General features: G+C 39.0%; 1 protein-coding gene across 1 annotated transcript in view; it reads right to left on the bottom strand.

The window, feature by feature from the left end:
• sorcs3a (sortilin related VPS10 domain containing receptor 3a) overlaps nucleotides 1–21,566 on the bottom strand; it is a 255,954-nt gene that overhangs the window by 6,188 nt on the left and 228,200 nt on the right. The window contains exons 20-26 of the mRNA XM_026169671.2: nucleotides 18,985–19,118; nucleotides 15,387–15,510; nucleotides 14,789–14,901; nucleotides 5,644–5,775; nucleotides 5,448–5,547; nucleotides 1,945–2,050; nucleotides 359–519 (exon numbers count right to left, since the gene is read on the bottom strand). Of these exons, the coding sequence (XP_026025456.1) occupies nucleotides 359–519; nucleotides 1,945–2,050; nucleotides 5,448–5,547; nucleotides 5,644–5,775; nucleotides 14,789–14,901; nucleotides 15,387–15,510; nucleotides 18,985–19,118 (870 nt within the window). The remainder of the gene's footprint in view (nucleotides 1–358; nucleotides 520–1,944; nucleotides 2,051–5,447; nucleotides 5,548–5,643; nucleotides 5,776–14,788; nucleotides 14,902–15,386; nucleotides 15,511–18,984; nucleotides 19,119–21,566) is intronic.

Here is a 21,566-nt window from a genome sequence, read left to right as displayed (position 1 = left end):
ATGTATTATATTTTTGAAAATGTCTTAATCATGACTTGATTCGTCGCAAAGACACATAGTGCTGATATTCACACAGATGAGATTATGCAGTATATAGTGCATCGCATACATTCATATGTATATGGATGCCTTCTATTTGTCTCTGGATATCTACATGCCTTTAAAGTGTGAGTTAGTTAAATCATCTATGTGGCCATTTCCTGTTCATGGATTTTCTCTTATTTCTACAGCAGGTGAATAGAGTAACCCACCAACACCATGACTACTACTTAAGGTGGCAGCAACGCGTCTAGAACCCAAAAAAATATTGAAGTGTATTTGCTTGAAACGCCTGTCCCTACTCTCAGCAGGTACTTACTTTTGACCCTGGCATCCAGCTCCTTCTCCATGAGTTCTTTGGATGTGGAGAACTCACTCAGAGTAATTTTCGGCGTGCTGTCGCCTTGGCCGACCGAGCCGATCATCTCTTGCTCTTTCTCCTGGTTAACCTCAGCATATATGTTGATCCAAGGTATTTTTCTGAGGATTTACAGAAAACAAGATCAACAAATGTTAGATAACCATCTCACGTGCAGGTGCGGTGTTTGTGCATGCACACAGTGGGGTTGTTGTGTTTCTAAGGCTATGTAACCGCAGTCCCAAGTTTACATTCATTAGTAAATTACAACCGAGAACACGACTTTATGAATAAATTATTTGATTTTGCAGCCTCATCTCCATCTCTGCCTGCCTGACTATCTTCATCAGACTCTACACATCAAGCTGCTCTCACCGAGTTTGTCCTGATCTTTATTACTTGCTTCCTTGCAGGGTTTCTTTTTTCTCTCAGGCCAGTTAACTTCAGCAGGTGAGGCAAATAAAGGTCAGCATAACTATAACATGTGTAACTACAGAATTCATCAGATCAAAGGAGAAAACAACTCTGGTCCTAGTTTTGGTTAACCTTTAAATAATCAATATTTCGATGCTATATATTTTTGCTGGTTATTTCATTCCCTGTAGCTTTGAAGTTCACTGACAGCTGACATCTTCAAAGGTAGTTTTTTCTTATATAATATGAATCAATGGGCACACCTTTAATATAATTATAACTGGTTTGATTATCCAGTTTGTCTTTATTGACTCTTTTGCACAGAGTAAGCTTTGGGATGAATAAGTTTGAACCGTCTGTGCTAAATGTGAATTGCCTGCTCTGTTGTCTCACTGCTTCCAGCTGTGATGTTTTGGCAGGATCAACATTTTTTAGAAAAATGAAAATTATTTTTCTTTCGAGTTAAAAATGTGGGTTTTTAAGAAGTCTGACAGACTGTTGCACTGAGCTACTTTTTCAAAGATGATTCTGTTTCCTGGTGCTGACAAACTGTAAACTTGCCTTGACTGTAATTACACTCGAGTGCCTAATTTATAGACAAATTACAGTAACACTGGTTTCTTTTCTCATCTGCATTTATACCGCCTAATATAGATCTTTATTTAGACATTATCCAATTTATTTGCAATTACTATACATTTGGGTTATTAATTGCTCTGTTTTGTCAACTGTAAGATTTCTTGAAAAATGCATCCTCTTTTGACTAATGGGAAAAACTTCATATCCATAATTAATGACAGCTTTTCCATTTCCCTCAGACTTTTCAAAAGAATAATTTTGAGTATGAATAATTTATTCAGCAAATAAGATCCAAGGCAGAGAAGCTGCATATTAAACCATTTACTGCTCGTTTTCCCTGAATTTTGTGACTGATTGCTGCACACGCCTCATGCACTGGAATCTCACAAGTATGAGTGACAACTCCAGAGTGATCTATCAATTGAAAATACCAAATATGACTATAATAGATTGGTCTAGACAGGGCTCATCTGCTATCATCAATAATGAAGAACAGAGTAATAGTTATATAGTGGGGCCCTACAGCAGGTGGAAGAAATCAGAAAGATTTGCACCTCTTGAATTTGTAGATGAGAAACACCGCGAGGCCAAGAAACACAACTGACAGGAGCATAAGCATCGCTGAGCTGCTGTGTCTGGGGCTCGAGTCCACTAAAGGTGCTGTGGGAGCAGGAAGGTGCACAGAGATGACATTAGACAGTCAAAATAAAAACAACATAACGTTAATCAACAGTTGACAAATGAGACAGAATAGAAATAAAAATAGAAATTTGATTCATTAAAACCAACAACAGACAAAAGTACAGTTAGATTTATATTACAAGTCAACCAGATGTGGCTAAATGCTAATGCTAAAACAAGAACAAATGTTTGTATGAATGCATAAATGATCTCAGTTTATCAACATCTTGAGCAGTTTCATCATAAAGACGCCAGATTTGAAAAAGTAAAGAACTTCTGAGGTTTCAAAGTTTGAAAGTTCAGCTCAGTCAAAAGCGTTTTCCTCATTTCCTGTATTAGCAATATTTTTTTTTTATTAAACTCTAAGTGTAAGATCTTTAAATAATTGGAACTGGCAGTCAACATATCAGCAAGAATTCACTTTTTTTAAACGATTTTTCCTCCATGGAGGAACAGCTAAAAAGAATACAGTACACATGAGCTCTGGCTAACGATGGCTAACTAAATCTCTGACCTGGGAGGTTACGTCAGAGGTGTTGAAAGTGGAGTTATTCATTTTATTTGCTGTTATATGTTGTTATATGTTGTTATTGCTGCTATTTTCCCCATCACAACTACATATTATCTTAATAAGACAGGAAGAAGAAGTGCTTCGTTTTCTTCAGACCCTAGAATTCAAACTCAGAAGTTATAGTTAAGTTTGTGCTGTTCTTATGGCTGCACCTTCAAATTTCTCATCCAAGTCCATAACTGACAAACACTTGATGGAACCGGTACAGTTTCATGCTGATCGGAGCTCTAATGTGTGTTTACCTACAAAGGCCCCACAAACTGAGGTGACTGCACATCCAGCTGAGTTAAAAATATTTCAACTGTTGTAGAAAAAAAAGTATTTTACTTTGTGCCATAAAGAGTAGCGGCTGAGATTCTCCCTGAGACTGACTTGTCCTGATGTCAGGGACAATCAGGAGTGGACGGCAAACTTATCATGGCAGTCCGTGGGCAGCTCAAGCTGTAAAAGCCCACTTTGACATACAGAGGCAGAAACAATATAGGTGGATCGAATTCCAGGAGATACTGCTCACTCATTGCCCGATGACCAGTGAGGATATCCTGGGTTATTCTCCAATTATAATTGACTGTAATTAATAGACAATTATGGGTACGAGTATTAATAGCTATAATTAATAAAATGGATTCCACGTTGTACTTATTGTGACTTTAATCAAGGAACTGGTCTTTATAGAAATGTGCATCCTCACTTCTATGCAACTGGAAGCCTTTTAAAGCCTGCAGGTTTCACTCACTCCTGAAATGGATGGAAGTCCATAAAGTAGGAAAGATCACAGGACCTCCGGGGAATGTATTATAATGTGTGTATATCTTCCTGAGAACCGAGGAAGAAAATAATCTTCCCATTGAACCTGCTTCTTCCTGTTGCTAACACCCAGACACATGAGATACCAATGGAAAGTCCAGGATTTCCTCTATTCAGTGCATCAGGACTTAGTCAAAAGATATAGAGCAAAAACAAATGTCCATTTCAGAGGACATAAATGAATGGGCTGGTTCTCGGGAGGATATAATGCTAGATTCTAGCTATTGGTTGGCTGTTACAGCGAGATTTTCTGGGTTTCCAAAAATACTACAGTGACTTCATTCTGCATGAGAAACAATGCAAAGTTTTGTCAGAATGGAAAAAATGAACGAGACTCACTTCTGACAACAGATACACCTGAAATAGCTCCTGGCACTGTGGTAGCACCTACAGGTAGAGTACCTTGAAAAAGTATGTGCAACAAAGAAAACAGGCACCTCTTCAAAAGCAAAGAGTAGTCACATCCATTATTGATTTATCTTTTTCTCTGCTTCTAGTTTGAATGAAGCGAACCTTTAAAAATCCTGCAGGTCACCGGGGTTAGGGCTGGGCTACATATCAGACCTGGAAGATGTTACCTTACAATAACACATTTTTCCACAACATCATTTCTGATAGAAACCTTTGCGTCAGATGTTCCAAATATGTGTAAATTCTATAAAAAGGACAGATGCTCTGCGTGTTGCCTGTGACCTGTTAGATGTTAAAGGGTCAAAAACGTATTTTCTTTATACTTGTACCCCGTACACTGTAGTATACTGTATATCCAGAACAATAATGACTCCCCAGATTATATTTTTATCTTTAAGATATGAAACACTGTAAGGTGTTGTAGCGTGAAATTACACTTTCTGCTGATGGGCAAAACAAACTGACAGTAGCAGGAAATCCAAAGATTTCAGGTGAATGTAAAACAGTTAAATGCGCCAACATTCATTCAAAAAAGTACCGAACCAAACAAGTGTTCAGTGTGATTAATGTCACGGTTTCGCTCATAAGGCACAAACCCTAAATTTCTCCCATTATTTTGAAGAGTGCATTAATGTCTGTCGCTGAAGAAAAAGCCCGATGCTTTTCTGTGACGGGTTTAGCGCTACGTGAGCCCTCAGCTAAGAGATGGAGGCGCGCGTGCCGATGACCTTTCTCAAGCAGCTTGAAGGCTTTTTAGACCTTTTCTTGGGAGGTGAAATATAAAGAGGGATCCAGCTGGGTACACCTTCAATGTCATTAGAGTGCAGCACACCACAAAACGTCACAGAGCACTACATGCCAGGCTGTTAATACCCATCGCTTTGAGCTGCAGACAACTCATGGCTGTGTGCCTCCAGAGACTGTGCGCCTAATGAAACCAGCCAAGCAGTGAATATAAGGTAAGACCTGTCCAGCAGCGGGACACAGGAGCTGCTGAGCAGTACCGAGCTCCAAACCAATAAAAAAGTAGAGGTTTCCAGTCTAGCCATGTTATTTACAATTACTGTGTCTCCGTGAATCAGCGCTGATTTGACACGAGAGCATTTGAGGGTCTCTAATGTCAACCAGCCTTCCCGCAAAACACTGCTGATGACTTCTTGAATGATTCCAAAGTCTGCCCTGAAATTGTACAGTGTTCTTTCTCAAGGACTAAATAATCAACATAATTATACTCAGTGTAACACTCATTTTGTGGTTGGATGGCTATAAAAGAAATAGAACAGATGTTCAGCTTTTGATGGCAGGCATAAAAGATCCCTCTTCTCAAGGAGCTCCACTTAAAACCGAACCCCTCCTATCCTCGTCTGTGTTCTTTCGCCTGGGATAGACGAGGTCTGACAGGAATTTTAATTGGTGGACCAAAGAAAAATTCTTGTTGTCAAAACATAGTTATTACACTTCTGTTTCTCTGCACATGAAAATGAAAAATGGAACATGCAGGCCATAATTACATTACCCCCGGAAGTTAATATTATAGATGATGACTTGATGGCAAAATTAAAAGCAATGACAGCAAATGTTTCTTACCCAGTGTTAACTGTGTGTTGTAAACGATCACCCTCACACCGGGCTTCAGCTCGAACTCCACCAGGTTTTGGTTCAGTGCACTTACAATTGTGTCAGAAGCCTGTTAAAGTACACAACAAGTCACCGTTTTGTAGGCACAATAATCAAGTTGGAGGAATTTGAACTCCTCGTGAATTTCACTTAGAGACACCCATACCCGCTCCAGAGCTTCCTCACTCTTTTTCTTGCCCTCTGATTGGTTCTTATAAGGCAACAGGAAGAGCTCAGCAGCTGTTGGCACTCCGGGGAACACCGCTACCAGGAGCTGCTCCTCTGGGAATTCGGCCACCTGTCACAAGATAGAAATGTTTTTATTTGCCATCACTGTGTGATACTGTGAAAATAACAAAAGCTTTACGGCATCATAAGGCTTAAAGTCATTGACGGGACTTCAAACGCAGTAGTTTTGTTAAAGCTTCCGGAGTCTCGGGGATACACACAAAGTGTCCTCTGCTGTATCTAAGAGAGCTGCAGCATTAGATGCAATCCTGAAAGCATGAAACAGTGTCGTAAATCACAAGACTGTCAACGAGGAGCTTTTAACTGCTGGGTTAGTGTTACGGTTAGTTTCACTCACTATTCACAATATTCACCGTTCACTTTGAAACAGTGCATACAAATGTCGTGCTGGGGGATTTTGACCAAGTGGCCATATGAGACGAGCCAGAAGCGAAACAGGTTAAAGATCGCAGTGAATATTTGGGTGGAGTATGTTTAAAAGCCATTATGAAGCAGCTTTGAGAAGTGACTAAGATTTACATGAGAATAGATGAACATAAACTGTTTTCACATGAAAATGTTGGACACTTTGGGAGAAACTGGTTCAAAATGCAGGCTGTCTGTCATTTTGAGAGACAGGGTTACAGAAAATTCATATATAATTAACAATATACAGAATATTCTATGCATGAAGAGAAAAGATAGCCAGAGGCACCAACTGTGTCATCACTTTGTATGCAAACTCCATCATAACAGTGCAGTCCCAGTTAAGGCGCTGCAGCTGTGGAGCCTCAACAGGGAAATGTGAACTCAGCAGATGTGAACTGGGATCTTTCTTAAGTGTTCTCCTGCTGGATGAACCCTTTGTTCTGCTCTACACCCTCTACCACCCTCACAGTTTTAATCTGCCACAATGTTTGGAAGCCTTTAGAGTTTTCCATCATTTCCCATCCAGTAACAAAGTCTGTCACCAGTGAAAAATTCAGCTCAAGCTTTGGTTGTAACGTTGTCCGAAGTTGTTGAGTATGCAATAGGAGTTAGTCTTTGTCACGTGTATTCGCACTGATGTAACTACTCAGTTTAGGCAGAGGATGCAGAGCACGCTGACTCACTGTGAATTCACTAACCTGGCGAAATTGGCACAATTAACCGTCAGACAGTATTGGAGATCATGAAGACCATTACATTTCAGATTTAACTGTGTTGAATATTTGTCCTCACTGGGTAATGTCTAATGTCACGACTGCAGTGTGAAAATGGCTATAGACTCAAGAAGATGTGTCTTGGGTTGAAGGTGAGACAATGCTAGCTTCATTTGGTGTGTGATTGCTGCATTCGCTCCCGCTGGGACAAAAGCAGCTGGATTACAAAGAGTAGCAGTTACCAAGCAGCTCAGAATGTCTACACACTGTAAGATAACACAAAGACATTTTATCTGCTGAACAGTTTCATTACAAGAAAACTCATCTGACTTTACACTGAAACACTACATATTGCACATTTATGTCTATTGTCAGAAACTGTAGGATTGAGTGTAATGACCCATCGGAAGATTCCTTTGCAGTCTTAAGATGGAACTTAATTACGTGTTCAGTCTCCCACTAAGATATAATTACCTGCCTGTGAGTTTCTGCTCAAATTAACTGGTTGTATTTGTTCAGATCGTAAGGTTGAGAGTTAACAAGCGTTTAGATGTCGATCATCTTCAAACTGTTTTTGTAACCATTTGTGCCATTATATCACTTTTGACTCTTCCCTTACAGTTTGTGTCAGTCAGACATTAAATTGCTCTGTATAATGTTTTAAGCTAATATGGTGGTGAGGGAAAACTACAGCAATGGCTATTTTACGCTGACAACTCAAAAAGCCCTTTGACTCATCACCTGAGTAGGAAAGCACTCTATAATTACCAGTCCATTTATATTTTTCTAAACCCATCATAGTTCAAAAACACTAAACAAATAAAGAGGCATCTCAGTCCGTAAACAGCATGTCTTTAGGCCCCGCCCCTCCCTGAGCCTGGTTCTGTCGGTTTCTTCCTGTTAAAAGGGAGTTTTTCCTTCCCACTGTTGCCAAAGTGCTTGCTCATAGGGGGTCATATGATTGTTGGGTTTCTCTGTATCTATTATTGTAGGGTCTTCCTTACAATATAAAGCTCCTTGAGGCGACTGTTGTTGTGATTTGGCGCTGTGTAAATAAAACTGAATTGAATCGGAACAACATTAAAACCACTGACAGGGAAAGTAAATAGTTTTGTGCATGTCAATACAATACATTGCTCTGCTGAGAAAATTGTGTCCTGACATGCCAAAACTGATGCCATATTCTCCTGTAACACCCATCTACCCATCTAGATTCATTCAGATTAAGCTCATTCCTCCAAATGGCAAAGACATTCCCAAACCACCGCAGTCGGTAAGCAATTGCAACCCTGCTACACTCAAAAACAAATCATCAGATCCACTGCATTCTGGTGAAGTTTTCCATGTAAATAGATATGTTATCTACTGCCCAAGACAGCACAGCTCCCAGGATTACAGTGACACAGAAACCCAGATTTGGCATCTGGTCAGGATACCTCCTCAGCACCTCCTTTGGTAGGTCTTCCCAGGGTAGACCCAGAGAAAAACTTTTGTCTGGAATACCCTGTTTATCCTGCAATCACAATTTGACTTTGTGGAAGCGGAAGATTGTGGATTATTCAACAGGATACAGCGGATCTACTTCACCACCGGGTGGAGAGGGAAGGATTGTTGCCAGTGTCTGGTATCAGACACCCACCCTGACATCCCCAAAGGCCCAGTGTCCGTGCCCTGATGGGTCTGGGCTGTGTGAGCCATTCAACATTATAGCATTATATTATATTATAGTCGAATAGCATGTCTGCTATTAGTGTTTACAGACATCATGCGATCTTTAGCATTTGAGGCAACCATCACCAGCATTCTGGAAAACTGACAGCAGAATAACCGTGTTCATGGTCTAATATTGTCCCTAACAGCTGTTCTGCTTCACAAGAGTGACACAGAAAGAGAGACAGAGATACAAATAGTGCTGCAGAGCTACAAAGACTCACAAAAAGTGTTGACCTTTATCACAAGCCCATAAATGGACACACAAAACACTTTCCCAAGCATCACTTTTCAGAAAAGAACAGAGTTTTCACTTGACGGTGTTCGTAGTGTGCATAATGTTCAATGCCAGAGTGTCTGAGTTGGATATTTCTGCAATTTCTGCTCAGTTAAGTTTATAGAATGACTGCAGTCGTTTTAATAGAAATGCTGACAACTACTATTAGATGGTGTAAATGTAAGACTCAGGATTCTGGTATCTAAAGAAGATTCTAGATAACAAAGTTTTAATTGAGTTTTTGTGGGGCAGTGTTCACTGTTTTCAGCTGTTTTACATTAAATGTAACCAGAGATGTTTAAACAGTTCCTCCAAGTCAAAAATGCCCTCTAACCAATCAGCATGTATTCATTAATTACAGAGAACAATTGGATAAATGCTTTGAGGCTGCAGTTTCTAGCCATGTCAAAAACGCATTTTTAATGGGTCAATAACTGTTTCTGTTATTTTTTTCAAGCCATTAGCTTTTAACAGTTTATGCAGTACAAGCAAGAATGGGGGCAGCGCCGTGTGGCAATCACTCTTCATTCTAGAGCCTTTGATGTTTTTATGTTTTCCCTCTGGCCTGGGGTGGACAACGTAGCAGGTAAAGGCAAAGCACATCAATTATCAAGCAGAAAAATCACTATTTGAGTAACAAAGCAGTGGACAAATGATAGCCATGGGCGTGTCTTGCAATGGCGAAGAGGCAGTGGAGAGGGAGATAAAGTGAATGGGATGACAAAGGAGGCAATAGCCTGTGGGGAAAAAAAGAAAAAAAATCAGTGCGCTTGGACCATGTTGACTCGCACAGCAATCTGTCCTTAGTTTAAAACTCTGGAGGATCATCTGATATACTGCAAATTCATCACGGATACAAAAATTAAATCGGGATGGTAAACAGGAAGAGAGGTGAGATCCTCAGAGAGGACAGGCTGCAGGGAAGTCGGCTCAATTTGGTTTGATATGAAGATTTCACAATGCAATATTTTGCAAGTTCATTTCAAGAAATACTATTTGAAGAAGATAAACTCCAGAGGGACTCTGAAAGTTATTATCTTGCTACACTTTCACTTCTTTTTCAGTTTTTGACGTGAAACGCTTTAGTTTAAATGTAAAGCAGATAACCTCTACTGACATTTCAGGGTTTTGGAAATGATTTTGTGTTTGTAGCTTAAACAATATTTAAGACATGCAGACACCCAGATGTTGCTCTTGAATTATTAAAACAATAAAAACAACTCTTTAACTACTGTTGCCTTTCTCTCTAAGCATGAACATTGTTGTAGTAAAACTTTCAACTAAATGTTAACCTCTCTTTCTTAGCTTAGCATGTTAGCATGACACCTAGAATGGCTGGTGGGAAGCTCACATGTTTTTCCAGGTATGTTCTCCAGGTTGTTCCAACAAATGAACATTTTGTTCTGATGACAGCACCTAGATTAAAACCAAGTGAATTGTGACCTAATAATCTATCTGAACCTAAAGAAATTGCTGGCAGTTCAGGAAGAAGCAGAAAAATTTTAATAAGCAGTCGGATTCATCTTTCTGGAACCACCAATGTCATATCAGTCAGGAATTGACTGGGTGTCGCACCATGAGCCCATTTCAGGGATAGATGATGCTTTTTCTTACCAGAATCTATTAAAAAGGATATGAAAGAAGTAAATACAAACTTTTTCCAATTCTTGTTGAAACTAAGCAAAAAGGAATATGATGAAATGTAATCAAAGAAAAATAATTAACCAGAAATGTAGATTTACTGTCGACTGCCATTTCTCTCTATCGACTTTACATTATCCTTTCCCAACATTGTCTAAAGTTTGTCCATGGACCATCCCAGGTGCACAGGTCAGGGAGAGGAAAAATACTCCTAAAAAACAAATAATAAATAAAATGAAATACCAAAAGATATAATTCCATTCTTGTTGATAAACATCTGAGATTTCAAGCCTTGTGTTGCTGTGAAAATGAAGGTCAGGTGATCACCGACATCAGTGGGACTCCTCCTCTGGAGATGAAGATGGTACTACCTTTCATTATTATTAATATTTCAAAGGTTTTCTTCACTCATAAAGCTTCATATGCATTCCAGTCATTTGAAAGTAAGTTAATTGTCAACATCACAACTGACAGCAGATTCAAATGACGAGAGTATCACATCAGAGTGGATGGTTTACCACGCTTCAGATGGATAAAAAAGAAAATCAGCGCCTCTGGGGAAGCAATAAAGAGACAATAGCTTGATAGCTTGCATTAACCTTCGAGGGAAGCTATGGAGGAGGATGAACACTGTAAACTATATGAGTCTGAGCAGAGAAACGTTAAGGGAATATGAAAGGGAGGTGGCTAAGGAAAGACAGAGTGGACTGAAATAACCTTGATTGCTGAACGCACGTTCAGGAACAGCAGAAGCGCTGGAAATGAAATGAGCCTATAGGCGAAGAGTGCAAAATCATGACATGATACATTCGGCAGTGGTGCACTTCCGTTAAATGGACCTTGACTTTAATTGCGATTTGTTCTCTTCCTCATCTCCTATTTTATTGTTTGGGAGTTGTTTACTATGTTGAAATGCCATCAGTTGTGGACTGGCCTGTGTCTCCACCAAGACTCCTCAGCCATAACAAAATGGAGGAAAAATAACCCTTCCTGTCACCACTTGGACAATATGTTTGTCTGGAAATGAACTTTGTGTCAGATGCAAACACATAAACAGATCTACAGCCCTTTCACATAAACAAGTACCTGATATGAAAGTCTGACGGCGTAATACGAAAAGATGAAAAGTGGCAATTCAGACACTAGTGTAATATAACGGAAAAAAGAAAAACACATATAGCAACTGTCGCTCTACTTTTTCATATGGATTTCACTTCAAGAAGAACTGCATGGTTATGTATTGTAATCTTAGTTCTATGATTGATGACACAGCCCTCTAATGTGTACTATGGCACTGAAACTCAGCATGTGATAAACCGAGTGCACCAGAGTTCTCGGTGTGAAAGTAGAGTAATTATCCTTCTCCACATCACAAATGGCCCATTTCACTGAGAAAAAAAAAACTGAATCAATTTATTATTATGAATCCAGACTTTTGATTCTGCATGTCATGCCTCAATAAAAGCTACCCGTAGGCCCAGACTACAGGAAAGACGGGCGGTTGAGCTGTGAACACAGTGCAGTCAAGTGTAGGTGGTAACTGTGATGTAAAGGAGGACAAAAGCATTTGAAGCAGACACTTGAAATGACTCACAATGAGGGAGAAGTAACGGAGAAAAAAATCACCTGCGGGCCACTTGTGCTCCCACATTTCTTCCACTGTTTGCACAGGTCTAAATCACACTGTATCAGCATGCCTTAGGACTGATTGTTTTTCTTCAACAGTGGCTTAAAGGTGACGTTCTCAAGACATGTAGTTAAAACCACAAATAATATTCAAAGGTAAAGGTAATCTGAGGCAATGCATCTCTTTACTGCTGCTTAACAGAACATTAAAATTAGTTAATTAAGAAATTTGTTTTCAAACCACAAATTTGTTTAAAATCCTGTTCAGAGTACTTTTACTTCACAACAACACTTGCTTTTATACTGCAAGCTAAACAATGTCTGAGGCAGAACTTGGCAACAATGAAAAGGAAGAACCTCCCTTTAACAGGAAGTGACCTCCACCAGAGCCAGACTCAGGTCGGGGCAGCCGTCCGTGAGCAGACGATTTGATTTAAGACAACTTAAAAAATTGTATTGCCAACATCTTTCACCAACATACCTGTCATTCTGTGTTTAAAACACCACCACAACAACATTATTTTTGTATTTAGTTATTAATTTTGCTAACTATTAATATTCATTATTACTGCTTATTAATAGTTCCTTAATAATAATAATAATAATAATAATAATAATAATAATAATAATAATAATAATAATAACTTTATTTATAAAGTGCTTTCAAACAAAGTGCTGAAAAGTTATTCGAAGATAAAAGATTAAAAAATAAATACATCCAGTACAGAAAAAACGTATAAGTTAAAACTGATAGTAATTTAAAAACTAACGGACATAGGATAGGGTGAACAAGTGGGTCTTAAGCTTAGCTTTAAAAACCTCCACAGAGCATGCCTGCCTAATATGTTGAGGGAGGTTGTTCCACAAAAATGTGGCACAAAAAGAAAAAGCACGTTCCCCAATAGTCTTTTTTTCTGGCCTTAGGAACTTTTAGAAATCCAGAATCCTGAGACCGAAGAGCACGGGAAGGAACATAGATGTGCAAAAAGTCAGTCCCTGCAATTTATGACAATTTATCTCCCAGTATTGGACAACTTCCTTACTGGAAGCCCCTTCCTGATCACTTGTAGTTGCAGCTGCAATTTCAATGCAGGCCTCAGACATGACCAGATTAAAAACATCAACAGCTTCTGAGGAAGGAAGATATGAACATAACTTTTACTGTTTTTGCATGGAGGAAAAAGAAGACCGCGTACAAACTGTTCTCCCAAAAAAGCAACCACTGCTGCTAACACAGTATTAGCTGTTTGACAGCATGCTAACATGAAGCTAATCGCGCAGTAGCCACACTGATGTCTGTTGACCTGCGACTAACAGGTAACACAGCCCTGTTTCTACCACAGAATCACTGTGGAGATGTTAAATGTTCTTATTTCTAACTTTGCAGTTTGCTTTGTATTGAAACTGAAACAGCATAACAAAAACTTGTGTGTGTCCTCATTAAGACAGGAATGTGTATCTGTGTGTGGGACTGTAGCCTCGGGTTTGTAGTTTTAACTGGTGACTATTTGACATTGCATCTCAGGGACAGACATCATAGTAATACATAAAAATAAAAACAAGGTTGAAGTTTAGGCTCACAGGGTCACTTTATTCGACTGTTTTAGATTGCTGAGAAAAAAGGGAGGAACAATTAATCCAACTGAGTAGCAAGAAAAAGGTAAAATTGAAATATGAACTTTTCAAAGATTCTAAAAAGCTGAGAGCCTAAACTTCAGACATCCACACCGTTTCTCACATGCTGAAATGGTTTAATCATGAGTGAATTAACACCAGCATCAACAGAGCTCTATTTAACTTTGGTAATTAGTGAAGTGCACAAGCTTTCAATAGCTTGAGAAGACATCAATAACTTCAGTGATTTATTTAAGAGGGAGTCAAGTTGGAATAAATAACACAAGTCTGTCCGCAGGATCGTTAATATCAGTTCAGCCTTAACTGCTCTAGTGGAGTCTTGTTATTGCTAATAAACAACATGATGAAGAAAAGCTAAAATCACTTTTAAGGCAAATTACTTGAAGCGAAGCGGCACGAAATTCACAGCGAACGCTAAAACAATCAGCTCGCAAACACAGGTCTGACTCTGGGGTTATCCGGGTTACACACGAGCTCCCCTTGAACCACTTTAAACGTTCCTCCAAAGGCTCCCACCTGCAGCTCCAAATGCTCGATACGCTGTTAAGATGGCTAAGAGCACAGCAAAAAAATGCAGCACTCTATTCATGAGCTGTGGATGGGGAGATGAGTAGCACTTAGCAGTGATGGGTGAGCTTCCCACACACACTCGCACACCTCCTACGATCAAGTGCGCACACACAAACACACATTAGCCACAGTGACAGGTATCGTCACTCCTTGGTCTCCTAGGCTTGAAGTTCATTTTCTGACTTTAAAATTAAGAAATCGGCGCTCGTGAAGGCGTCTCGGGAGAGAAGGAAAGCAGAGTCGTCTTCACACCTGTCTGATGATGAATCACGGGGTGGCCGAGGGCGTTCTCTCGCTGCACCAGTGAGCCCAGAGTATTGGACCGCAAAGGGGTATATGAAATAATTGAGAAATAGCAGGATGAGACGGAAAGTAGGAGTAAAGAAAAAACGATGGAATGGAAAGAATCTCAAGATGGAGAAATGGAAGGATGGAAGGGAAGGAAGAGAGAAGGAAGCAGAGAGAAAATGAAAATCACTCACTTGGAGCAGAGCCTTCTTAATTACTCTCCCCACATCCTGTCTCCACTCGGGTATGTCAGGGTTGAACTCGTCCAGATTAGGGGAGAAAGATAAAAGTAGAGATTTGAAGAATTCTGTCGAGGAGAGTCAGGGGAGAATCAGCCATTAATTCACTCCCATCTGAAGGCATTATTCTCAGTGAGCTGTGCCAACTGTCATTTTGCTCAAGTCGAGTTTCAGGTAGTTAACACTTGATGAAAAGAAGAGGCTTTCTCATATCCCCCGCACTTCCCTTTGGCTAAATGTACCAGATGCACTTCTAGATAATTAGAAAATGTCACAGCTTTACGCCAACCCATTCTCTGGTAATAAATCATTGCATTTTACAGATACTTGCTGCTGGATCACTTCATTTTAAATGAAGACATATTCTTTAGAGGTTCCAGCAGTAATGTGATATATTTTAGTCAAGTAGGAGCTGTTTTACATCTTATACAGGGTAAAAATAAAAGAAAACAGTAAAATTGGAGGACTTAAATAAAAAGTATTTAACTGCCTCCCATTAAACTGCAGTTATGTGTTGTTACCAGCTCCGGGAACACAGTTAACAAATACTGACCTTTGACTGCTATAGTCTTAGTGTCCTGCAAGATGGTGTTGCTGGCAGCCACCTGAACAGTTATGGTGTGCATTCCCTCACTCTGAAAGGTGTGCGAGATGCTTCCATCCAAAGTTATCACCGGCTGCAAGCACAGTTTTTAAGTTACAGGTAAACATAATAATGTCCCAATTTCTTTCCAAGTTCAACGTGTAACATTGGTGAAACTGCACACCTTGGCACCAAAATCCCTCATGAGGAGGAACATGAAGTAGTATGTTATAAAAACTGTAACAGGTACTCATTTATAAGTATACACAGTGAGAGTTTAGGCCCTACCAAACAAAAGATGACTGAAATTATAGTGATAGTTTCGGTAGTAGCTTAAAAGTGTTGTTTCTGCTTTAAAAAACAAAACAAAAAAGCAGATCCAAACAGAATCAGTGAAATACATATACTCTAACAATTCCAGCAATTGTTACCATGGCCACATCACAACAGATGTGGAAGAGGAATCTGGTCTTTAAGTCTAACGTCATCAGCCGCTTCCGGGTCCAAACTCCGCTTCAGGTCCCAAAGTCAAATGAACACTGCAGCATCACTGAGAGTTAAAAACTGTCTAAATTCTTTAATAAAATGATCAGTGTGGCTGCTTTACCAGGTGTAACTATAAAGTTTAACATGCAGGCATCAATGAAAACAGGATTTATTAAGTTTAATGGAGTTTGAAGTTAGCAGGGAGTTAGCTCGCTAGTTTCCACCTAAACATGATATACCATGTCCTGACTGATGGATTCTTGAACAATGAAAACGTACAGCTCTGCTAGCACTTCCAACATAAAAGGAGACCGACAACTAAACAGCAGTGGTGTTTGTAGGGTTACTGAAGTTGGGCTAGCTGGTATATAATGATGTGCTACGTGATTGCTAGCTATACAGCTATGTTAGCATAACATAAACACAGTGAAGCTGAAGGATGAACGCTAACTTTTTTCCACTCGATAAAAGTTAACGTGAGGGTTCCTGATGGTTAGAGACAAATGCAATTGCAGGATGCTGTAAACGAACCAAACTTCAGTCAGGAGAACAACTGAGATAACCCATCCACAATACGAGGTTAGTCATTAATATACTGCTGCAAGTGCTGGGCTGTTACATCGTAAGGTTTTAAAAACTGAGCTTTACAATGAAGAGTGGTAGTAAAACTAATAATAAACAGAAATACCTAAAGTTGTGTCGTGGTATAAAACTGGGGATAGACACCACTTCACAAATTACAGGCCTGTTTCTTTACTTCCACAATTCTCCAAAATCCTAGAAAACCTGTTTAATAAACGATTAGACAAATTCTTAGATAAACATAAATTACTCTCTGACAGTCAATATGGATTCCGATCAAAAAGATCAACATCACTGGCATTAATCGAATCAATTGAAGATATTATAAATGCTATAGATCAGAAACAATATGCAGCTGGACTATTTTTGGATCTTAAAAAAGCATTCGACACAATCAATCATGACATATTAATTAATAAACTGGAACGATATGGGATCAGGGGGGTTGTACTGCACTGGGTGAAAAACTATTTAAGTGACAGGAAACAATTTGTGAAGCTGAGTGTCCATTCCTCATCATGCTTGGACATTACTTGTGGTGTTCCACAGGGCTCTGTACTGGGTCCAAAATGTATTATTTATATAAATGATGTTTACAAGGCATCTGATGTATTAAAAATTAGTATTATTTGCAGACAACACAAATATTTTTTGTTCTAGTGGGAATCTAAAGGAGCTGCTGGATACAATTACTTCAGAAATGTGCAAAATTGAAAAATAGTTTAACAGGAACAAACTATCGCTAAATCTAAGTAAAACTAAAATAGTCTTATTTAGGAATTCCCTTAGAAATGCAAGTGCGAATTCATATAGATGGTGTGGAAATTGAAAGAGTACTTGAATATAAGTTTCTTGGTCTGATTATAGGAAAAAAATATTACTGGAAGTCACATATAAATCATATAGATAACAAAATTGGAAGAAGTGTTTCAATCTTGAGTAAAGTCAAACACATTCTCTATTGTTCCCTGATTGCACCGTATTTGAATTACTGTGCAGAGGTTTGGGGCAATACTTACAAACGTCTGCTATCATCAATCTTTATATTACAAACAAGGGCCATAAGGATAATCCATGAAACTGGTTACAGAGATCATACAAATCCACTATTCTTAAAATCAAAAATTCTAAAATTCACAGATCTGGTTCATTTTCTCACTGCATAAATTATGTATAAAGCAATAAATAACCTGCTTCCTGACAATATTCTAAAACTGTTTTCTAAAAGAGAACGGGGATACAATTTGAGGGGGGAATTAAATTTAAAACATCCTCGTATCCGTACAACATTAAAAGGTTTTTGCATCTCTGTGTGTGGAGTGAAGCTGTGGAACAGACTAAGTAAAGATATGAAGCAAAGTCCAAGCATGGCGCAGTTTAAACAGCAGTTTAAGGAGACGAGGGACGAGGGAGAGATTTGACAGGGTGTCCTTGTCCAATATTTTCATGTGTGTGTGGGTGCACGTGTATTTTGGGTGTATATATCTGTAGGTTGTGTATCCTTTGAGGTGTAACTGGGGTTTTTGAAAATGAGTATATGTGTGTATGTGTATATATGGATAGATAGAAAGATAGATATACATATAATTATTATTATTTTTAAATACATGTAACATATAATGTAATTGTAAGGAGGATTTCTGTATTCTGTTGATTACTAGATAGTGGAAAAGGGGGTGGGATTAAATAAGCTTATGCTTCTTCCTGCTCCTTTTTGAACATGAAAGTTATTTGTGGTTGCTCATTTTCCTTTTGTTTTGCTTTGTTTGTTTGTCTGGTTTTAATTCTATGTTGTTATACTTTTTCAACATGTTCAAAATAAAGATTCAATCAACCAAACTCAGAGAGGCCGACAGTGATCACTGACTGTTTTTAGGTTCTTGTTCAGATTAAATAGAACAAGATACAAAACATTAAAACCTGTTAGAAACACAACAGCCTCAATAAACACAGAGTAGTTTGGACCCGGAAGCAGGGTTCATCATCATCACCTAACAACCGGACAAACGTGTGAGTCTTGGTTCTGATTCATTATCATAGTAATTTCTATAATACAAGCATCAAACCTGAGGTCCTACACAAGTTTATTAGCTCTGTATTAAGTCTGTCAATCTGCCCTGTCCAATCAAAAATGACACTAATTGGCTTTTTAATACATAATGAGTGTAAAAATGTGATGCCGAGAGATCCTGACCAAGCATCACTATGTGATTAAGACACGAGACGACCTTTCAGCTAATGTTAACCTGAGCGAGCTCTAAGCACACGAGACATGTTCTATCACTTTTGAGGACTTGGCTCTGGATCTCTCTTTTGTTGCTTTGTTCTTCTTAAACATTAAAAACACTTCTCAAGCACAGATAAGAGCATTTATATTAAGCAGTCTACTAACAGCAGCACTTACTATACAGCTTAAAAAAATAACAACTAAAATCTAAATCGCAAGCCACAGAAATTTCAATGAAAATGTCTTTAATGAGTCTTTCTTTGCAGACGTTACCTCAGTATTGTTTCCTAACCACCAGAAGTAAGTGACTGTGCGTGAGTGGCTGGGTAAGACCACCGCTGTGATGTTCACTTCCTTGTTTCTTATGACCACAAAGGGAGCAAGAAGCTGGACATGCTCCACTGGACCTAAGAAAGAAACAGGACAGACGGGTTGATATCGTACACGGATTCAGTTAATGAGGCAGACTTCAGATCGTGCTTCTCACTCAAATACAAAAAAGGCAGTTGGCGGTACATGGGGTGCGAAGCTTGTTCAGTGCACTCGGGTTTCCTCCCACAGTTCAAAGATCTGCACCTGAGGTGAATACATCTGTCTCTGTTTCTCTACATGTCTGGTGCAGTTTGGGTAAAGACACACTCCCATCCCAGCCCCCCAAACTCTGGACAGAATAAGTGGGTTAAGAAAAATGGATAAATGCAAACACTGTGAAAAGAAATATCATATAAACTCATAGTGAGGAACTCTCAAGGTGCAGCCGAGTGTCCGTTACTACGACGTGATGGATGAAAATCCTCTAAAATGTAACACCTTTACTTCTGTAACCATGTTGATGCAACTCAATCCAACATTACTGAGAAAGTTTATCTTTATGAGGACAGTTAAACAGTCGGGGACTTTTTATGTCACTCGAAACAAGATAATTGTCACATCTATCAGTGTGAGTAATAGAAGCCCCCCCTGCAGTTTATTGCCTAATTCTATACTGCAATCACTGCGATGCATGTCAGACAGACCTTCCCAATTAGGCTGTGCGAGTCTGCTGGCAGGTGTAATGAGACTGCCTAATAGGTGAGACATATATGGCGGCCTGTTATAACCATGCACACACTGCGATGGCAGAAGATGAAACACTGTATGTTCGTGTGATCTTGTTCTCATTCATATTCATATTTATTTCTTCATCCGAGTTGTGACGGTACATTTCTTAATAATGACTATTCTAAGTTGGGCGCATGTTTGTTTTAAATTATTCCAGCCTTGTATTTTGGAGAGAAAATAATCAGCAAATGGAAGAGTTTTCTTTCTGCCTGCTGTGCTGTGTTTTTAAACAGTTGACAGAAGTAATTGCTTTCTCTGTGGCAAAACAAGGGTTTTAAATAGAGTTTGCATTTCTGCACATTATGGTTTGATAAACTGATAAGTTGAATTAAACAGTTCTATTTTTTTTGTTCTTTATTATCTCCACACCACAAAATCCACTTTATGCACTTCTTTATAATCATCTAACAGAAAATTCAGTTTTATTTATATGGAACAACAACAGACATCTCGAGGCACTTTATATTATAAGCTAAGGAGCATCACAGACAGAACTCTAATGATCCAAAGATGCCCAGTTGGATAACACTCATTTATATTTATGTACACTATAAATTATTATAGTGAAGGTCCACCTGGGTCTATTCCAGAAAGCAGGTTAAACTAACTTTGAGACTGATATTCATGTGAACTATGACATCAACACAGTAAACATTTATACTAACGATTTAACGAAGGCTTGACTCGCCGCAGTCGTCCTCTCAATGAGAGCGACTCAGTAAAGATCACCGTCTTAGCGCTGCGATAGGAAGAAGCGCCCCGGTGACAAAATGATTGCTGAGGTTTCTCTGCAAAATGCCTCATCTTTTCCAGCTGTTCCATTCATCTTCTCCTGTGTAATGTCCGTCCTCCTGCACTGGAAAGGCTGCCTGAGCGTTTGAACCCGGCTGAGCGTGCCAAATTACCAAGACTGGGAGGTACGTGACAAACTGGAACCCCACCAAAGTGGACCATGTGCTAGCACTTGTAATGTAAGTTTTGCTCTTTGCAATTGCCCGTAACGAATTTCCCAGAGGAATCCACCTGAGAGATTAATAAAGTTTTATCTAATCTCTAATCTACAAAGCATAAAGGCAAACTTTTGAAAACGTCAAAACCACACTTTGTGACTTTTCTTAATTAGCTTAAATCTTAAAAAGATCTGTGGAGTGATTTGGAGGAGGATATACCAAATTTAACCTGTAGCTGCACACACTGCCTGCTTCCATCAAGCTGCGTGACTATTAAGAGACGCAACTGACATGTTTACTTGGATAGTTTGGACTTTTCTTACTGCATTTTACATTTCTGACCAATTGTCACAGTGTGAAGCAGTCAGAGTTCAACAAAACTGCAGCTGAGCCAGAAAAGTGAATGTCTTTAAATACAAACCCCGCCTTTTATTCTTTAAGAAACAGGAGTGGACGTTTGCTGGTTTCTTTTAATAAGTTAACACTATTTATATATTTTCAGTGCTAGTACTCATTCATCTGACCTGAATTTTCCATGAAGGAATAAGCTCTACTCCCAATGTCTCATGTCATCAACTCTGAGATATTTATTCTGGTGTAACGTGACGGGAGCAAACTTCAGGTGACAGCTACTGTCTGTGAAAATGTAGATGAAACATATAGCAGGCAAACAGATAGTTTAGCTATTTTTTGCACATATGTAACATTATTGTTTGACAGAAAACAGAACCATTTCACTCTGATACTAGTGCTGACGAGCAAAAAACTCCCAAAAATGTTGACACCATCATGAATTTTTTGACA

The sequence above is a fragment of the Astatotilapia calliptera genome, chromosome 6, assembly GCF_964374335.1.
Source record: "Astatotilapia calliptera chromosome 6, fAstCal68.1, whole genome shotgun sequence".
In the NCBI taxonomy this organism is placed as follows: Eukaryota; Metazoa; Chordata; class Actinopteri; order Cichliformes; family Cichlidae; genus Astatotilapia; species Astatotilapia calliptera.
Note: the sequence above shows the minus strand (reverse complement) of the source record. Positions and strands in the feature narration are given on the sequence as shown.